The sequence below is a fragment of the Populus euphratica genome, unplaced genomic scaffold (genome assembly GCF_000495115.2).
Source record: "Populus euphratica unplaced genomic scaffold, PopEup_1.0 scaffold193.1, whole genome shotgun sequence".
NCBI lineage: Eukaryota > Viridiplantae > Streptophyta > Magnoliopsida > Malpighiales > Salicaceae > Populus > Populus euphratica.
In genome coordinates this window covers 73,985-92,544 of record NW_011500023.1, presented here as the reverse complement: position 1 = coordinate 92,544, position 18,560 = coordinate 73,985, and the positions used below count along the sequence as shown (strand labels likewise).

The window sequence follows — 18,560 nt, the reverse complement described above, 5'->3', positions numbered from 1 at the left end:
AAATTAAATTTTATAATTTAAATTCAATTAGATTTTTTATCCAAACCTCCAAACAAACCAATGATCATAACAAATCCTTAAAAAAAGTCTCATCCATGCTTCCATTAATATGGAGGAACGAGTGAATACATTAACGTCAAAATCTTTGATCTTGTTGACATTATATTTATTTATTTTCAAATAAAAAATGTTTTAAATTAAAAAGTAAAGATTACCACACACACACAATAATAAGCAATTCCTTCAGATAAAAATATAGAGATCGAGTTTATAGACATCAACTGCTGGGGAAACGAAATGGGCCTCCTCAATAAGCAAGAATCTGCTGTAATACAGTGCAGACCGAAGAGGTTATAGTCCATTTTGTTTGTACGTGGAATGACAATCAAACCTTCTAAGGCCCAATCTTTTGGTTTTCCATTTTGTTTGTACGCGGGTATGATATAGTGATAAAACCATAGAATTCAAAGCAAAACAAAATAGAAATTTCAAATAGAACGAACCAAAAATTAAAGGCTAGGAGTGAAAAAAAAAACCATTTAAAAAAAGATTTTAAAAAAATGATGTCAGTAAATCTATATTAGTGATCACCGCATTACCTTTGGGCGGCACAAATCTTTCAACCTAAATAAAAAAGTTAAGGCAACGCCATAATTTTCAAATAAATCAAAACAATTAGAGACTTAGATCATTCAATAAGTTTGATTAATTTAATAATATATATATAAAACAATATTAATATAATAACATGAAAAACCAAGCAAATTTAGAAAAGTTTTCTAAATCATGGTTAATTTTTAAAAATTATAACTCATGAAATCTTAAATTTGGACTGAAAACTCAATTCTCAATTAATTTAATTTTAAATAAAAAAAATAAAAAATAAAAATAAAAAAAACTTCAACCAAGCATAAAAAAATAAGAATGGAATAGTAAGAAACATATAAAATTCATAAGTCATCTCAAACAAAAAAAATATCAAATGAATGGTAATTAAATTTGAGAGATAAAAAACTTAAGAAGGATAAAATAAAATAAAAATTCAATTTGAAGTGATTTTTCCAAATAAAAAAACTAAATTTGAAGAGAAATGAAGTTTAAGAGCTACTATAAATTTTTTCATGGATAATACACAAATTGAGGTAGATGAGAGAGAAATGAAGGGAGGAAAAATTGAATCGTCGCCAAATGAGGCATAATCATTATATATGCATCACTCATAAAAATATAAAATGTTAAAATATATCAAAAGACCATATCATCCCTAAAACCAAATAATTATCGTTAAAAAATCATTATAAAATGATGAATTCTCCCCTCCAAAGATACTTTGAGATTTTTCCATTAAAATTTTAATGGTGGTAGAGTCATTATACTGTTTTAAAAAAGTTAGCCATAGTTAAGTTTAATTTTGTTTTTAATAGTACTAAAGTAAATTCAATGTGTAAAAATTTCATGAAAAGACAAAAATACTCTTTAATAATTATAGAATGACCAATGAATCCTGTGAAAATATCAATCTATCCCTATAGACCAAGGGATTTAATTTTTATTAAATTGAGAAACCAAACACTCAGCTAAACTAAACTAATTTAAAAATAAAAACACTAAATCAGATATGATTTTGTAAAAAAAAAATACAATTAAAAGTTCATTGAATTAATTTGAATTTTTTAAAATTAATAATTCAATTCAATTGATTTTTATGATTTGAATTCAATTAGATTTTTTATCCAAATCTCCAAACAAACCAGTGATAATACCAAATCCTTAAAAAAAGTCTCATACATGCTCCCATTAATATGGAGGAACGAGTTGATGTACCATTAATATGGAGGAATGAGTGAATACATCAACGTTAAAATCTTTGATCTTGTTGACATTATATTTATTTATTTTCAAATAAAAAATATTTTAAAAGCAATTTTTATTATTATTGGTCCAAACATCCTCTAAATTTGTAGCTTATGACTATTTTTTTTTTTGGAAAGTATAATTTTATAACAACGTTATACAGGACAGAAAATGGCCAAGAATAAATGACAACTCAGCTGCAATGGAGGCACCCGTATAGAAGCATATTCTAAGGATACCCTATCATTCCAACAACAACCAAAGCATATACCATTCGAATTTACAGGTGCGTGGCATCATGCCTTCCCTGGTTGTTCAAGGATGGAGGGAAAAAAAAAATATCAAAGCAAGTGTAAGCTAACCTTTCAAGCTTCAAGAATCCCAGCATTCTCCTGTCGATAAAAAATAAGAAAAACACAGGTAATTTCATGATCTTGACCCTATTTGATACTTTTGCTGGAAAATTGATTCATTTGGATGGATATACTCTTGTTAGTGTAAGATCCAATCTCTTGATTGATCATACAGCTTTTCTCTGTGTACTCTCTGCTCCTCTCCCTCAACAATGAAACAATCTCATGATATGGTTCCTCAATCTTTAATTCTTTCATGCTTAGAAATCCCAGCGTCTGAATCAGCATTCTCCTCTCGATAAAAAAAGAAGAAGAAGGAAAACACAGGTAATTTCATGATCTTGACCCCATTTGATACCCTTGCTGCAAAAACTGATTCATTTGGATGGATATATTCTTGTTTGTGTATGATCCAATCTCTTGATTGATCATATAGCTTTTCTCAGTGTACTCTCTGCTCCTCTCTCTCAACAACGAAACGATCTCATGATCTTTAATTCTTGCATGCTTAGAAATCCCAGCATCTGAATCAGCATTCTCCTCTCGATAAAAAAAGAAGAAGAAGGAAAACACAGGTAATTTCATGATCTTGACCCCATTTGATACCCTTGCTGCAAAAACTGATTCATTTGGATGGATATATTCTTGTTTGTGTATGATCCAATCTCTTGATTGATCATATAGCTTTTCTCAGTGTACTCTCTGCTCCTCTCTCTCAACAACGAAACGATCTCATGATCTTTAATTCTTGCATGCTTAGAAATCCCTAGAACATTATGATTAATTAATCGAGATGGTAGAATGGAAGTTTAAGTTGCTAAAAAAATTGTTACTAATTTTGGTATGATTCTGATCTGGTAGTTCATTTATTTATTTATTTATTTTTGTTATATCATCAACCTTTTATATTATTTAAAAATACAATATAAATTGTGTTTTTTAAAATAATTTTTAAAAGATAAAAAAATAATATTTTAATATATTTTTAAATAAAAAATATTTTAAATCATAACTACTATTACACTTTTAAATACCATTAATCTAATTTAGATGTAATTCTAATCTGGCAGTTCTTTTATTTATCCGTTTGTTATAATGTCGGCTCGCCGTTCATTTTGCTTCACCTGTTTGAGGTTCATTTCAAGCAAAGTTTCCTGGCCTGAAATAAATTCTCAGGTTTTACTTTTGGGTCTGTCTGCTTTGCCCATTTGCTTAGAGCATTGAGCTGTTTGTATTTGGGCCTCATATCCTTTTTAGGCCGCTGGCCTTTTGATGGATTCTACTGTTAAATAACAATAACAATAATAAAATTAATTAATTAATTAATCTCAATTTTATATGTTTTACGAAGCACTTATTGCTCGTTAAATTATAGGTTCTAATCTAGTTATAGAGATGATCAGTATATGGGAATCTGAAAATCGTAATAGCTTATCATCATACTCAACAGATATATCAGACATGGCTCTAGCTTTTTAAAATAATTTTAATTGTTTTTTTTTAGGAATGAGGTAAAATTAAAGAAAAGGGCTTTAAAATCTTGTCAAATCGTGTTTAAACCAAAACAATTTTGTAATTCTGTTGGAGCATTGTAGAGAAGAATTTCTTGATTTAATTATTAAGTCATTTTTGCATGGTATAAAAGTTTTTTTTTAAAACAAAAAAATTAAATTTGTTTTAATTATTAAGTTATTGTAAATGTCTCAATTTAAAAAATTAAATATTTTGATTTATATCTATTTTTATTTTTATTTTTATTTTTATTTTTTTAGTTATTATTAATAAGTTTTTTAGATGTTTGGATAAATTTTTTATTTTATACTTAAAATTTATATTATATAAAAAAATATTTTAAAATAGTCTGTGCAGCCCATTTTTTTCTAGAAAGAAAAATTACAATCTTTTATGGAATGTATATCAAATTTTAATTCATGTTTTTTTTATATTTTTTATTATTATTTTGTATAATAGATTTTTTATTATATTTTTAAATATTTATTTTTTTAGAAATTTGATTTCATATAAATTTATCGCTTTGCATTTTTTTTAAATATTGTTTATTTTTAAATGTTTTTTTTTCAAGGTGTTATGATAATTTATTTATAATTTGTTTTTGAGTTTTACACAAATAAAGTTTATTTTTAAAATAAAAAATATTTATTTTTAAATAATATTAATATTTTTTTGCATGAGTTTATTTATATTATTTATTTTTAAATAATATTAATATTTTTTGCATGAGTTTATTTATATCTTTTAAGTTATTAGTTTTTTAAATTTATTTTTTATTGATTTTAATAAATAAATCCAATAAATACAATTGTAAATATTTTATTTTGTGTGGTGGAATTTATATATATATATATATTATTAATTTATTTAATAGGATGCTTACAAAAACTTTTTTATTTATACATTAAATTTTTTATATTAAAAAATATATTAAGACAACCTATATAACTAGTATTTTTCTTTAAAATTAAATGACTAATAATAACCTATAAATAATTGATGGGGTGATCTCTAGATAGACCCGTGACCAGGTAACTCAGGTTTTTTTTCTGAGACCTATGATTCTAGTGCTAAAAAATATCTCATTATCCTTTGTTGACACCTGGCAGAAAATTTCTCCATTGTTGTCGGCCAGCAGCATAGATATTCCTCCTCTTAAAGGATGGGCTCAAAATGCTTCACGTGTCGCCTCAGCATGCAAGATTACCAGAGCATCCCTACTTGGTTGTCTCAACAACTTTCCAGCACTTAAATAATGCCACCTCATCATCACTCCACCAAAATAGCTGGAAGAAAAAGAAAACAAGCAAGCGCCGTCAGCTCTTACACGCCGTTAAGTCTCGAGCTGTGCGAAATGCGAGGAGGGATTAGGTGACGGCATCACAGCCCAATTGGGCCCATTTGCACAATTAATTTAAACCAAGGTAACTATATAAAATTATAGAATTAACTTTTTCCCCCTACTTGCATCCGTACTTTATGTATTTATATTTCAATTTCTTCAAAATTATATATATCTTTTAGAATAATAATATATAAACAAAAGAAACAAAAACATTTCATATCATGTTTTGAAGATGAATGTTGAGAGATAAATAAACCATATATATTTTTATAAAATATATTCAAATCTTATATTAAATATATATTTTTTCTTGCATTATTGTTTTGGGAGATAAAACCTAGGTTCTATATTTTAGATGAATGTCGAGATGTTAGATATTTAAAATTATATCTAATGTTAGTATTAATATTTTATTTATTATTATCAGTTTTAGCATAATTTTTACTATAAATTTGAAATTCATACAAGATTATATTAAAAATGATAAAATTTAAATTCATGATTACTTGTTTGATATAATTTTAATATCATATAAAATAATTATTTCAATTCAATTAGTTAAATAATTTGATAAAATTTTAAAATATAATTTATATTATTTTACAAAAATCCCAAACAATGAAGCAATTAATAAACAACTAAAAAAACTAAAGAAATTAATTACATCAAATATAGAAATAACAGCCACAGCACTTCCTCATGTAACAGTAGCTTCCCCCCTATCACCATTCCCAAAGTCACCTGCCACATTTCTCCCTCGGTTTCCGTTATTTCCCTTATCAAGCAGTAGGCTCGTTCGCCAAACCTCAGCCTCGGACTTCCCACACCTCTCAACGGCCCAGATCCCATCTCTCCCTCCAAAACTCACACTAAAAAAACTTGGAAAACAGTATATAATTACATCGAAAATACTACTCTATCGTTCTGAGAGATCCATCAATGGCGGAGCATGAAGGCGAGCGTGAGCGTGAACCAGTGGTTGAATCAATGGTGGATAAGATAACAGAGAAGATCCACGATCATCATTCATCATCTTCTTCATCAGATTCCGATGATGACAAGTTGGATGCTGTGAAGTCGAAAATCTTTCGGCTTTTTGGTAGAGAGAAACCCGTCCACAAAGTCTTAGGCGGTGGAAAACGTAAACACACACTAACTAACATCTCTCTCTGATTTATTAAATATCTTGTTTTTATTTCTTTGATTCGAAGCTAGATCTTTTTTTTTATACTTCTTTTTTATTTGATGTTGTTACAGAAACTTGAAAACTGTTGCTTGGTGTAGAAATTGGTATTAAATGAGGGATTTGGTTTCTGAAACCATGGCGTGTTAAAAGAAAAGAAATGATGTTAAAATCCTTTTTTGTTGTTTCGAATTTGGAATTTCTTATGAAGAGAATGATTTGACAAGAGATTTATAAGTGAAGAGCGGTTTTTTGCTTGACGATGCTTGCTAGCTAGCGTTAGATCACTCGATTCTTTCATTTTTGTTTTTCTAAACACACGCATAGAAACATTCCCTTTATTTGTCTAAATGAGACGGGCAAATTTATGCATTTCCACTGTTGTAGGATTGAACATTGTATTGGTGAGTAGGGAAGCAATTTTGGGTTGCATTTGTTTTTGTTAGATAGGACTTGGAAAGCAAGTTTTCGCATTTCCACAATTATAGGATTGAGCAATGTATCGGAGAGTAGGAAAGCAAATTTGGGCTGCTTTTGTTTTTGCTAGACGGACTTGGAAAAGCAAGTTTTCACATTTCTACTATAGATTGATCGCTTGATTTCGTGCTCTCGAAATTGATTGTCTTTCCTTAATGATTTTGGTTTTGTTTTTTGCAGCTGCTGATGTTTTCCTATGGAGGAACAAGAAAATCTCTGCTGGTGTGCTTGGTGGTGCAACTGCTGTCTGGGTTTTTTTTGAATTGCTTGAATATCACTTAATAACTTTAGTTTGCTATTTATCGATATTCTCTCTGGCTGTTCTTTTCCTGTGGTCCAATGCATCCAACTTCTTAAACAAGTAAGGATCGTTAGATATTCTTTACATCCCTTAAGCTTTGGTAAATGTATATTCTTTCTAACGGTGTTGGCTTCAGCTTTGGTGATGTATATTCTTTCTAATAGTGTTGGCTTCAATTTCCTCTGTACTAGATCCCCACCTAAAATCCCCGAAGTCTTACTTCCTGAAAAATGTGTTCGTGAAGTTGCATCTGGGTTGAGAATTGAAATCAACCGAGGAGTTGCTGTCCTGCATGATATTGCTTCTGGGAGAGATTTGAAGAAGTTTCTTGCTGTAAGTGATCTTTTCCTATCATTGATATAGCATTTGATCTTATGATGGGAAATATCATATTTGGAGCTGTATTCTACACATCCTTGGTGATTAATGCTTACTTCATCAGACACTTCTACTTAAAAAAAAAAAAAACCACTCTGAATTCCATTTTTTAGGCATGTTAATGGATTAAAGCTGCGTAAGTCGTCCTAATACATGTCAAGTTATGTTGGATTTATACTTTATAGAACTAATTATGAGTTGTTGCTGCTCATTTCGCTGTCAGGTAATAGCCGGCTTGTTGGTTCTGTCGCTTGTTGGAAGTTGCTGTAACTTCCTGACCTTACTCTACATATGTAAGGAATTCAGATGTTCATTACTTCTACTAAGATGCAAGATTGGTTTTTATCAGACTCTGATTTTTGTTTCTTCTTTGAAACAGCCTTTGTTTTGCTGCACACCGTACCAGTGTTGTATGAGAAGTATGAGGACCAGGTCGATGGATGTTCTGAAAAATCATGGATTCAGATCAAGAAGCAGTATGCGTTGTTGGATGAAAAGTATTTAAGCAAAATTCCAAGAGGACCATTCAAGGAGAAGAAGAAGGATTAGAGAGATGGAGAGAGAGAAACCAGTTCTAGTGTTCACTAGGTTGAATTTTGACTCTCAGCAGTTCTGTTTGATTAATCTGCTCTTGTTGTGACTTGAGTATTTTACAAGCCCTGCCTCTGCTTTATGTTTATGGGGGGGTGTTTAGGTGCTCCCAAATTTAACTAATATCGTATTCGGTAAACTCCGAGTTATGTAGATTCGCTCACTTTTATAATAATAAGCTATTGGTTTCCAGGAAAATTTCCGTCTTGTTCTTATATCGATCGATCTCCTGCCTTTAGCATCACTGTGCTCAAGTTAATGCTTGTGGGCTTTAAAGGGTCACTAGTATAGTTGGCCGCATTGCAATGAGAATTTCTTGAAACACACACACACACATATATAATTTGACAGAAAATGGTGTTTTATTAACAATATAGTTCGTTGAATAATAAAAAAATGCAACCAGCATAATGATTTGAAATAAAATCAAAAGAACAATTCTGAAGGAGTTGATGATATAAAATGTTCTTTTTCTTTCTAATCAAAAGGTGCATGTGCTTTCCTCTTTAAATTCTAATTAAAAAGAAAATATTTAATCTATATGCTATGCCAAATTAATAATCCAGATAGAAGAAGATGAGCTAGACCTGGCAATCAATCTTTTGTTGTTCTACTCTTACTGCTCTCAGTACACTTTCATGGCACGTTTCATCACATTGGTACCAGCTGCCCTAAATGTGTAGCAGATTGAGCTCAATCTCGCATTTTTCTTTTCTGGTTAAATTGACTTCTGAATGTTCAGCTATAATCTTCAACAATAGAGCTATAAAGAAAGAAAAAGAATCATACCACAAGAGTAAGGAGGAGTATTACTACTTTTCACGAAGACTGATGTACAAATGCTACCCTTAATATTTGTTCGTAAACTACAGACTATCTTGAAAAACCCAATACAGATTCCTCTCAAATTCCACAAACCCTTGTGCATTTCCAAGCACCACACAGTCACATAATTACAATACTAAAAATGCAGTGGCAATTGCTTGTAGAAGATGTAAAAAATACAGACAAGTGAGAACCCCCTCTTTCGCTTCATCTACACATTTTTCTGACAGAAACTTGGAAGTGCGCGTTTTAACTTCTCTGTAATTTCCATCATTTCACTCTGAGGATCTGGTGTCGGGCATTCTGCGTTCCATTCGACACCCGCTGCTGCATGCTTGTAAGAAAAATGTTTCAGTTGCAAGGGAAGGCCATACCTCCGACATACAAAGAACGTTGCCAATGACAAGCTGACTGCTTTGTAAAATCTAGAGGAAGTAAGTTAACTGTTGCTTCTTCCTTGAACCCCCTTCGCCATACAACTCATTCCATTGCTTTAGCTCATTCATTACTGCACCCTCAGTTGCGAAACTTGAAGCAACCTGCAGATACATTATTTAGAAACATCCCTAGACAGAAACATAAGATTCTAGATTTCTTTTACTTTCATGCTGTAGAACCAAATTATCAAGATGGTCATTGGTTCGAATCACACTGCATTCACACATAACAAAGAAAACATGGCTACTTTAGTAGTTGAGATGTTTCTCATCTGGGAAATAATGCTGTTATGATGCTAATCATAGAAAATTTAACTCCAATAAAGTGCCAGATACTTGCATTTCAAATCTAAAGTTATGGACTATAAGTAGAAGAAGAAATTATGAGAGTCTGGTGACTAGGAAGAATTTGAATTTGAAAAGACTACTTGCTCATGGATTGAGGGTGATAGATGCAATCCAAATTTAAAGGAAATTCATGTAAGATCACCTGATTCTTTGCCTGTCTCATATCATCCATGTTTAACGGCCTTAGAATGATCATGCTTTCCTCTTTCCCTTCTTCCTTTGTATCTGCAGCATCTTCTGAGCTTGTGCCTTCAGCTTTCTGCTTCTTTTCCTATGGAGAGATTAAAGGAGCAGAAAACGAGGAAAAGTGTCAGCAAGGACTTAATATGAAAAATACATCTGTAACATGGGAGAAAAGGCTTACCTTATCCTTCACTCGCTCCTGCTGTAAAAGCTCTCTAACTGGTCGATATGCTGCTGTGACACACAGGTTCTGTTTACAGCAATCAATAACATGAGCTAATCAGTCCATTATGAATTGGTTTGATGAATGCTATAAATCTTCTGGAAAATAGAGAAACAGAAAGAACAAACCTTAAGATCACTTCCAGTATAACCTTCTGTCATGGTTGCAAGCTCCTTGAAGTCTAGATCTTCTGTTTTTTCTTTTGACATGAGAGTTTTCAAAATCCTTTCCCTGCTCTCAATAGATGGAAGACCAACCATAATTCTGCCCGACACAAAAAACACGTTGTAGTTAGCAAACATGATATGAAGCATGAAAATATTTTACATGGAAATATTGAAGCTTTCGATTGAAAAGCCATAATGGAAGCTAAAGATATCTGACAAGGTTTCTTGTAGAGGTCAAGACAGAAGGTGAAGGAAAGGAGTTGCTTAAGGCTATACGGGGAACAGAACAACTCAAGAGGAATGTACAGAAAAGATGATGACAAACTTCAATGAATTGCTTGTTATCATGGACCAGCCATGCCGAATGATGCTGATGATGTTGGTCAATAAACCAATTAGAAGAATCAGAAGAAATAAAACGTACCTGCGCTCAAACCGCCTAATAATTGCTTCATCAAGGTCAAATGGCCTGTTGGTCGCTGCAAGGACAAGAATACGCTCACCAGGTTTTGTCAACAGTCCATCCCAGTGAGTCATAAACTCATTCTTAATCTTTCGCATGGCCTCATGCTCACCAAATCTAGTCCGCTGCCCTAGCATGCTATCAACCTCATCCACAAATATGATAGTCGGGGAAACCTTTGCAGCAAGTGTGAACAGAGCTCGAACGTTCTTCTCATCTTCACCAAACCATTTTGAAGTAATGGTGGACATTGAGACATTTATGAAACTTGCTCCGGCTTCTTTGGCTATAGCTTTTGCCAGCATTGTTTTTCCTGTTCCAGGTGGACCAAATAGCAATATACCTCTACATGGCTTGAGAAGCCCACCATTGAAGAGGTCTGGCCTCCGAAGAGGCAGCATGACAAGCTCCTGAAGTGATTCTTTGGTTTCATCCAAGGCACCAATATCTGCAAATGTTACTCCAATCTCATTTGCAGGGATAACCTCTGGTCTGATTCGTTTCTCAAACTCATTGTCAGGAGGAACTTCCTGCAGGAGGTAATGGGAATCTATCGGTTAGACAATCAAAATAATATTGACAGCTCTTATCTAAAGTATAAAGGATTTTGACTTACTGGGGCTTTAGGTTGATTCTCGCTGTCCTTCGCTCCAGTAACAGATTTCTCTTTTTCAGTCTTACTATCATTCTTTGCACCATCAGGCTCTTCCCCTTCAGCTTCCTAAAATTGACCAAAAATGTCAAAATATGTATGTTAATAACACCAACCTTCTATAGTGCATATACAATATCAGGCATAGAACTAACCTTGCCAGCTTCGGCATTAATCTCTAGTTTTAGTGTATCTTTCCCGTCACTTTTACCTTCTTGGAATATACTCAATCCATGCGACAAGCTGCTCCAAAGAAATAATTGTAATTAAGAGATTGTTGTCTATTATCTTCCCAGAGGATATAACAAAATAAATAATTAAATCACCTCTTAGATGATATAAGAAGCTTTCCATTTCGGTATTCCGGATCCTTATTATTCATCAGATGATATGAGATAGCTGATACCACGATTTCTTCAATATAATTGCTAAGAACCATTGTGTCTGCATGGCAAATAGAACTCAAATCATCGCATTCAATATCATTTGCAGCAAGCACCTCAGCAATGTGGTTTTTGTTATCTTGAAACTGAATCTTCTTCATGTCCTCTTCCAGTTGGGCTTTCCAGCTGACAAGATGAGTCTCATCTTCTGGTGGTTTGATCTCAATGTTGTATGGGAATAACATTGCGAGCCTTCCATCCGCTTCTTTGCAATCATCTTCTTGGTCCAACATCCGGGAACCAAGTATCAACACATTACCTGAGAGTTTCTTCAACAACTTATCGAGCAAGTTGTACATCCTTTGTGATTGAAGAAGCAGCTTCTCAACATCCCTAAGGTATAAAATGATGGAACTTCTTTCTGATACTGAAACCAATACCTGTTAGAAAAACATTTTGACTATTCATAAGATCTTAAGAATCATGCAGCGTAATAATCCTGACGCTGGAAAACAAATTTTCGTCTACATTTTAACATATAGTTATATATACAGTAGACTCTCATTCAGAAGCTAAACAGATGCTGTAGAATTGTGTATTATCAAGGAAAAGCAAACTTTTCAATAGTAACAACATAACGAACTAGTGTCTTATATAAAAAATTAAACATCAACCACCAAAAAGTCAATGAGCACACTAGTGACAATATTTTTACCTGGTAAAGTGATCGCAAAAATAGGTTCTCATCAAAACACCAACTGCTTGGGTGCTTGAGAGGAGCTGAAAAAACAAAAGAATCCCCAGAAGCAGTGAGCTCAATAGATGTTTAAAATATGCAGATACCTACAGCCAATCTAACATTCATAAGAAAACTAAAGAGAACACGGTTGATGATCTTCGAGAAAACAATGCATTATAAATAAATTAGCATTGAGTTCTTCATAATTACATAATACAAGTCATGCAGAAAATATGACAGACAATAATAAAATTGCTACCAATATGAATGCTAGGAATCAAATCAAGAAATGTAGAACCTAAAGTTTGTGGATTCGAGAAATAGGACAACAAACCTAGGAAAAAAGTCCTATGTTCTTTCAATGCCTCCCAGGATGAAACCGAAAAAACAGGGCAAAGCCATTTATCTTACCAATTCTTATCACTGAAACCAAGAGTAACTGAGGATACCACAGAAAAGATTGGAAAAATAACTGAGTGATAAAGTTTCTGGTAAGAAATCATTTTAGTAAGATGTGATCTAAACACCGTATCAAATTTTGTAAATCCGTACATTACAAGGCAGTGGTGGTGGAGAAAAATGGATTCATTTCCAGAATCACTGTCTCTTCAAGCAAGGAAGTTCACTTCATTTAACAAATTGCAATGAACTTTCCAATAGTCAATCTTCAAAAAAATCAACATATATTGTCATGAACTTTCCAATAGTCAGTCTTCAGAAAAATCAACAACTATCAACACATATATTACATTTTTAATAATATTTAGGACAGTAACAAAAGTTTATCGAATTCTGATGTGTAACCTGGATTCATGGAAGAGGACTGTGAAGTCATACTACTCATATCAGAAGCGGTGGAGGTATTTCTGCGAAGTTTGGGAGAATTACTAGACCCTTCCTTACCCCTGCAATATACAAAGACACAAGGTTAGAGCTAAAAACATTTAAATCCATGCGAGATCTCTAATCTAACCGCCAAATAAGACCAGCAAAACTCAGCCAAGACCTATTTCTAGTGCAAAGGGATGATAAACTGACGGGTGTGCTTGTGAATGCCTACCTTGTTTCTTCCTTTGGAGAAAGGATTGAGAAAGAACCAAACAAAGAGGACATCCGTTCCAATGTCACCCCAGAAATGGACCTCTTGAAAGACTGCAAAAACAAGCAAAGAAATCAGGGTACTTAACAATATGAAGACGTGAAGCCATCTGCAATCCTCTAACCAAATAATAAACAATCTATATCAACTTTACTCATCAAATGCATGCCATTAAACATGTCTACATGGTTATTTCAGACCACTTAAATGATGAAAAATATAAAATGATGCAGTAACACTCAGATTCAACACCCACTACAGCATGTTCAATTCATCAGAACGAGCAGGAGAAAGCTTACAGATTCTTTTTTACTGCATCCATATTTGCTTTGCATCTGCAGTGAAGAAAGCATGAAGAGTATAAGTACTATTCAATGGCAACACGGAGAGAAGGATTAGAATTTGTTCGTAGTCACCTTCATGGAAAAGTCACTAACATCCAACAACAGCAGCTTTGATTCAAAGTTATGCGCTAAAGCCTTCGCAAGCATTTGGAGATAAAACTCTTCATAAAATTAAAATCGCAAGAGATTAGGTCACTGCCATCTTTAAACACATAATATTCAATTTAAATTCACAAAACATATCCTCATTGCTTACCAGCAGGTCCTGAAAGCAAAATCGCTCTACTAGCAGGGGAAAGATTCCGGGTGTGCTTGGAAAAGTCAGCATGCTTTAAATGAACAAATGCCGCACTTGTTAATAACATTTGAGTTTTCTCACTGCAATCAACCATACAAAGAAATGAGAAAGTAAAAATGGACTGATTATTGAATATCTTCCCTAAGAATGAATTCCAGAACAGATATTGCAGCAGTATCTGAACTAATGCCATAGAAGGACTTCATAAAAATGTTACAACTTGTGCTCTGTGTAGACCAATATGGTTTACTTTCCATGCTTCCTACAATCCAAGAACAGAGCAGCAACTCAGCCAGAAGATTTTCTCAAGCTTAACATAACTGAAATCTTGATACAACTATATGACTTAATTCCCATCATCTCCAATAATCCAGGAAGAAGTCAGCAACTCATCCAGATAATTTTTTCTCAAATTCAACAATTTCAAGTTGAGTATTCCAAAAACAGTACAGGGATCCATCAATAATTAGATGCCTCATAGCAGTTACAAAGATAAAAAAAAATCCAGCAATACCAGTGAAAAACAGAGAGAACTGGCAGGCTTGGTATCAAAACCCTAGCAAATTAATAAATATTTGACATGCTGGACTAAAATCCTCCTCATGGTTCAAGAAAAATTTCTGAGATTACATAAATTCCTGACTTTTCATTGTGGCATCTATGGATGAGTGAATTTCCCCTATTCAACAAGATGAACTTAAGGCTAACCTGTCCAGAAAGAGGGAAATCAAATTCAATTATTGAAGAGAAAAGATCCTTCAACTTTTAAGCGCTCATTATAGGAGGAAAATCTATAAAAACGAGATGATGCCATTGATTAACTAAAACTCCAAAAGCAAACTATTTAATATAACATTCATGATTATGGTAATCTGTCCAGGCAATATCATCATGTCATAGCAGTTGATTTCCAGATAATGATAATAAAAGTACCAAAACCCCATATATCAGTAGATACATAGAATCAACTCAAAATCCCATAAACAAAGAAATAGCAGAGTCTCTTTCTCAAGATCTTCAAAATGCTGGTATCAAAATAAAATAATTTTTGGGACTGTATAATACAAGCCTGTGATAAAGGTCAAAAAGCTAGCAGAGAATAAGAAGCATTATCTTGCCTGAGATAATAAGGGAACTCATCAAATGTGACCTTGCTGTCTCTTCCATCAACCACCTGCCTCATCAATTCTTGCTCAATCTGCTCAGCTGTGACACCATCTATTGAGCCACATCCACCAGCCCACCTGCTTACTTTTTGTCCAGAGGCCAATCCCAGCCCCATACCGACCCCAACTCCAACACTCAAAGCAGACAACAACATATGCTTCTGTTCCATCTCTCTCTGATTTTTTTTTTATATCTTCCCAAACTAACAACACCTTCAAGAAGACTAAAAACACTCAAGATTTTAACATGAAAATGAAAACATGATCATATATGCACATAAAAGTGATAAGTTCTGGACACCCTACAAGCTAAAATGGCTGTTACAATACAGTAAGAGATTTGGAGGATAAAAAACAGGGAGATTTTCAAGCAACAAGAATTTAGCAGTAAAAAGGAACGACGAATAAAATGTTTTCTCGAGGAGACTAGAAAATCTGAAAATGGATTAGGAAGCGCTAAAGGTTCCCAGGAACAGAAGCTTTGTCTATAGTCTTTCTTGACAGGTATGACTCTGGTGCTCTGTGGTCTGGCCCTCTCCAACTATTTATAGCATGCTCTCCTCCTAATGGACGTTAAATTACCGGGAAAATTTACTTTATGTACATGTATCTTTGGTTTTTTTTTATTTTGGTTGGGAGGTTTTCTCTTTTTAACTTTTCTGTTTAGTGGTTCTTTGCCTTTTTCTTTTGCCGTATATTTTATTTGCTTGTGTCTTGTATACAATAAATAGTAGGTAAAGTAAAAATACCTACTTTCCATGTGTTTTTTTATATTTTAATTAACATATGTATTCAGATTAATTTATGTATATTTTAATTAATTTTATAAATTTTAAAATTAATAATTATATAAATATCTAATAACCCTAATATATTTTAACTAATTTTATAGATTTTAAAATTAATAATTATATAAATCTTTAATAACTCTAACATTTATAAAACTCAAACTAATAACTTTTAAAATTCAAACTCAAAATTTAATCGGTTAAGTTATAACTTTCAAAAAAATTTCATATGTTTTTTCCATGCTTTTTGCTTATAATTGTGAATGCTTTCGTAAATAATTGCTTTATTTAGAAGACTATTTATTTTTGACAAAGAAATTTTCCATGGCTAAGCTAGCCATGGAATGCATTAAATCTTTGACGTGCAAAATTGTCTTCAGAATACCTGGATTATTAAAATAAAATAAAATAAAATAAAAACCATTTTCTGCAGCTTAATTTTCAATCTTGTTTTTGTTTTTAATATGAGAGAAAAATACATCGACACTCTGAGACGAAATCTTGGTATATTTTCTTTGCCCGATGGGTCATATTATTTAAATGATCAATCATCAACTTCTTAGCTTATTATTTTTCATAATAAGTAAGAACACTTAATTACATGAAATATCAATTTTAAATCCGACTCACGGTGTCCTATTCTGGAGACTAGTGTATAAACATGTCTAATCAAATCTAAAATTAAAATAAAAACCTTAAAAAGAAATAATATCTTATTTACAAATCTTAATTATATGATTTGGTGACAGATGGCTTAGGGTGGTTAAGAATATAATAATGGGTTTTTATAGTTTTTTTAGAAATATATTAAAATAATATTTTTTATTTTTTAAAAATTATTTTTCACCATAACATATTAAAATAATTTGAAAACACACATAAAATTATTTTAAAACAAAAAAAAATTAAATTTTTAAAATTTAGCTAACTAGATATTTCTGTAAAACATTACAAGTATTTTTTAAAAGTATAAATTTATCAGTTAATTGTATTATGACAGCAGTTTCTTTTTAAAATATATTTTTCTCATAAAAATATTAAAATAATAATTATTTATTTTATAAAAATTATTTTTAATACTAGTATATTAAAATAATTTTAAAATACTAATTTCAAACAAATTTTTTAAATTTTTTTCAAACAATATTAATGCTGTAAGAACGAACAAGATTTCTCAAAATTATTATTCGACAATATATCAATTTGAGTGGTCAAAATTATCCGATGGGATTGACCGACTTTACACAAGTAATTATTTGATCCTTTACGGCGTATGCGTGGTCTTTGGTTTTGGAATAACATTAATGGTCCACACCAAGTGTAAAAGTATTCGCCTTGACCTCGAAAAAAGTGCCCTTGTAGGGTGCGAGGGGGAATTCTTTGATCTTTCAGGAGGTTAGAATTAAAAATCATAATATAAGATGCAAATTCATCTGCAAGGACCACCTGAGCTAATCTAAGCTATAATTAAAGACAATAATGTATAATTATATTAAATATATTTTTAACATAATATAAAAAAGATCATAACTTTTGATTAAATAAATGAATCGATTTTATTTATCAGATTCCTAACAAAATAAAATTTTAAATTTTATGGTTAAATTTTTTAATTGAGTTGAAGACTCAAAATTTTGAAGCATTTGCCTGTCAAAAAACTATCTCACTTGAAAATTTAAGAGTCATTTGTACTTTAAACTTGCATAGATTTATATTAGTCTGTGCTTAATTTTTTATTAAATAAATGAAGATAATAATATTCGAACCCGTGACCATTTAGTCATCAAAACTCTGATATCATGTTAAATAAGCATCTCATCTAAAAATTTAAATTATTAGATGAGATCCTAAAATATAATTTATATTATTTTTTAATATTGTCCATCTTATTCCTTGAATTTAAATATATTTTTTTTGTATTATTGTTATTGTTGTTATTATTATTATAAAGAATTTAAAAATATCAAAAAAAAATAATTTAGTAACGAGATAACAGAGAAGACATACAAGACAAGTCTTTTAAGAAAGTTTGAAGCCACTTTTTCTAAAGTACATGGCATAGTCTAAATAGAATAGTGTTTTCTCCATGGTCCCTTTGCTTTACAGAGCAGCACATGCTCAGTCTCAAAAGAAACTGGTAAGCATTTGCACGTTTTTACCTTCTATATTGAAAAACTGCTTTCTAGGCCAATGCATGAATGTGCCGCCCCCACTTGAAAGGGCTACAAGACTAAACTGAGGCGGCTCCTCCAAAAGCCAGAGGTTTTCTTATAATCCTCGGCACTCAAAAGACAAATCCACTGTGTCCTCATGCTCTGCATCATATGCCATCATCAACCATGAGAAGCCACTTGGCTTTTCATTGTTTGGCTGTATAATTAGGTTGCTCTCCGAAAAATAAATATAAAAAATAATATTTTGATTGTAGAGAAAAATTCTTTAATATTTGCC

At 31.8% G+C, this 18,560-nt stretch overlaps 2 protein-coding genes and 1 long non-coding RNA gene across 6 annotated transcripts; 2 read left to right on the top strand and 1 right to left on the bottom strand.

The window, feature by feature from the left end:
* Positions 1 to 2,046: 2,046 nt before the first annotated feature.
* Positions 2,047 to 5,174, top strand: LOC105142011 (uncharacterized). 2 transcript variants are annotated; one of them, XR_845491.1, is made up of 3 exons: positions 2,047 to 2,274; positions 2,383 to 2,534; positions 4,829 to 5,174. It is a non-coding gene; the product is annotated as an uncharacterized LOC105142011 (long non-coding RNA). The 2 variants fall into 2 exon arrangements; XR_845492.1 differs by lacking the exon at positions 4,829 to 5,174 and adding an exon at positions 2,654 to 2,670.
* Positions 5,175 to 5,949: 775 nt separating this feature from the next.
* LOC105142010 (reticulon-like protein B1) lies at positions 5,950 to 8,192 on the top strand. The gene is made up of 5 exons (XM_011049446.1): positions 5,950 to 6,205; positions 6,905 to 7,085; positions 7,217 to 7,358; positions 7,627 to 7,696; positions 7,783 to 8,192. The coding sequence occupies exons 1-5, from the start codon at positions 6,004 to 6,006 to the stop codon at positions 7,950 to 7,952; spliced, it is 765 nt and encodes a 254-aa protein (XP_011047748.1). The 5' UTR covers positions 5,950 to 6,003; the 3' UTR covers positions 7,953 to 8,192.
* Positions 8,193 to 8,780: 588 nt separating this feature from the next.
* LOC105142009 (nuclear valosin-containing protein-like) lies at positions 8,781 to 15,854 on the bottom strand. 3 transcript variants are annotated; one of them, XM_011049443.1, is made up of 15 exons: positions 15,274 to 15,850; positions 14,114 to 14,235; positions 13,930 to 14,018; positions 13,813 to 13,848; positions 13,475 to 13,566; positions 13,219 to 13,319; positions 12,391 to 12,455; positions 11,619 to 12,115; positions 11,448 to 11,535; positions 11,257 to 11,361; positions 10,602 to 11,170; positions 10,139 to 10,274; positions 9,969 to 10,037; positions 9,747 to 9,875; positions 8,781 to 9,358 (listed from the first exon to the last, which is right to left on the bottom strand). In XM_011049443.1, exons 1-15 carry the CDS (start codon positions 15,489 to 15,491, stop codon positions 9,245 to 9,247), a joined length of 2,430 nt encoding a protein of 809 aa, XP_011047745.1. In that variant the 5' UTR covers positions 15,492 to 15,850; the 3' UTR covers positions 8,781 to 9,244. The 3 variants fall into 3 exon arrangements, with proteins under 3 accessions (XP_011047745.1, XP_011047746.1, XP_011047747.1); XM_011049444.1 differs by having other exon boundaries at positions 14,114 to 14,417; positions 15,274 to 15,357; XM_011049445.1 differs by lacking the exons at positions 8,781 to 9,358; positions 9,747 to 9,875; positions 9,969 to 10,037; positions 10,139 to 10,274 and adding an exon at positions 10,291 to 10,440 and having other exon boundaries at positions 10,549 to 11,170; positions 15,274 to 15,854.
* Between the last annotated feature and the right edge of the window lie 2,706 nt (positions 15,855 to 18,560).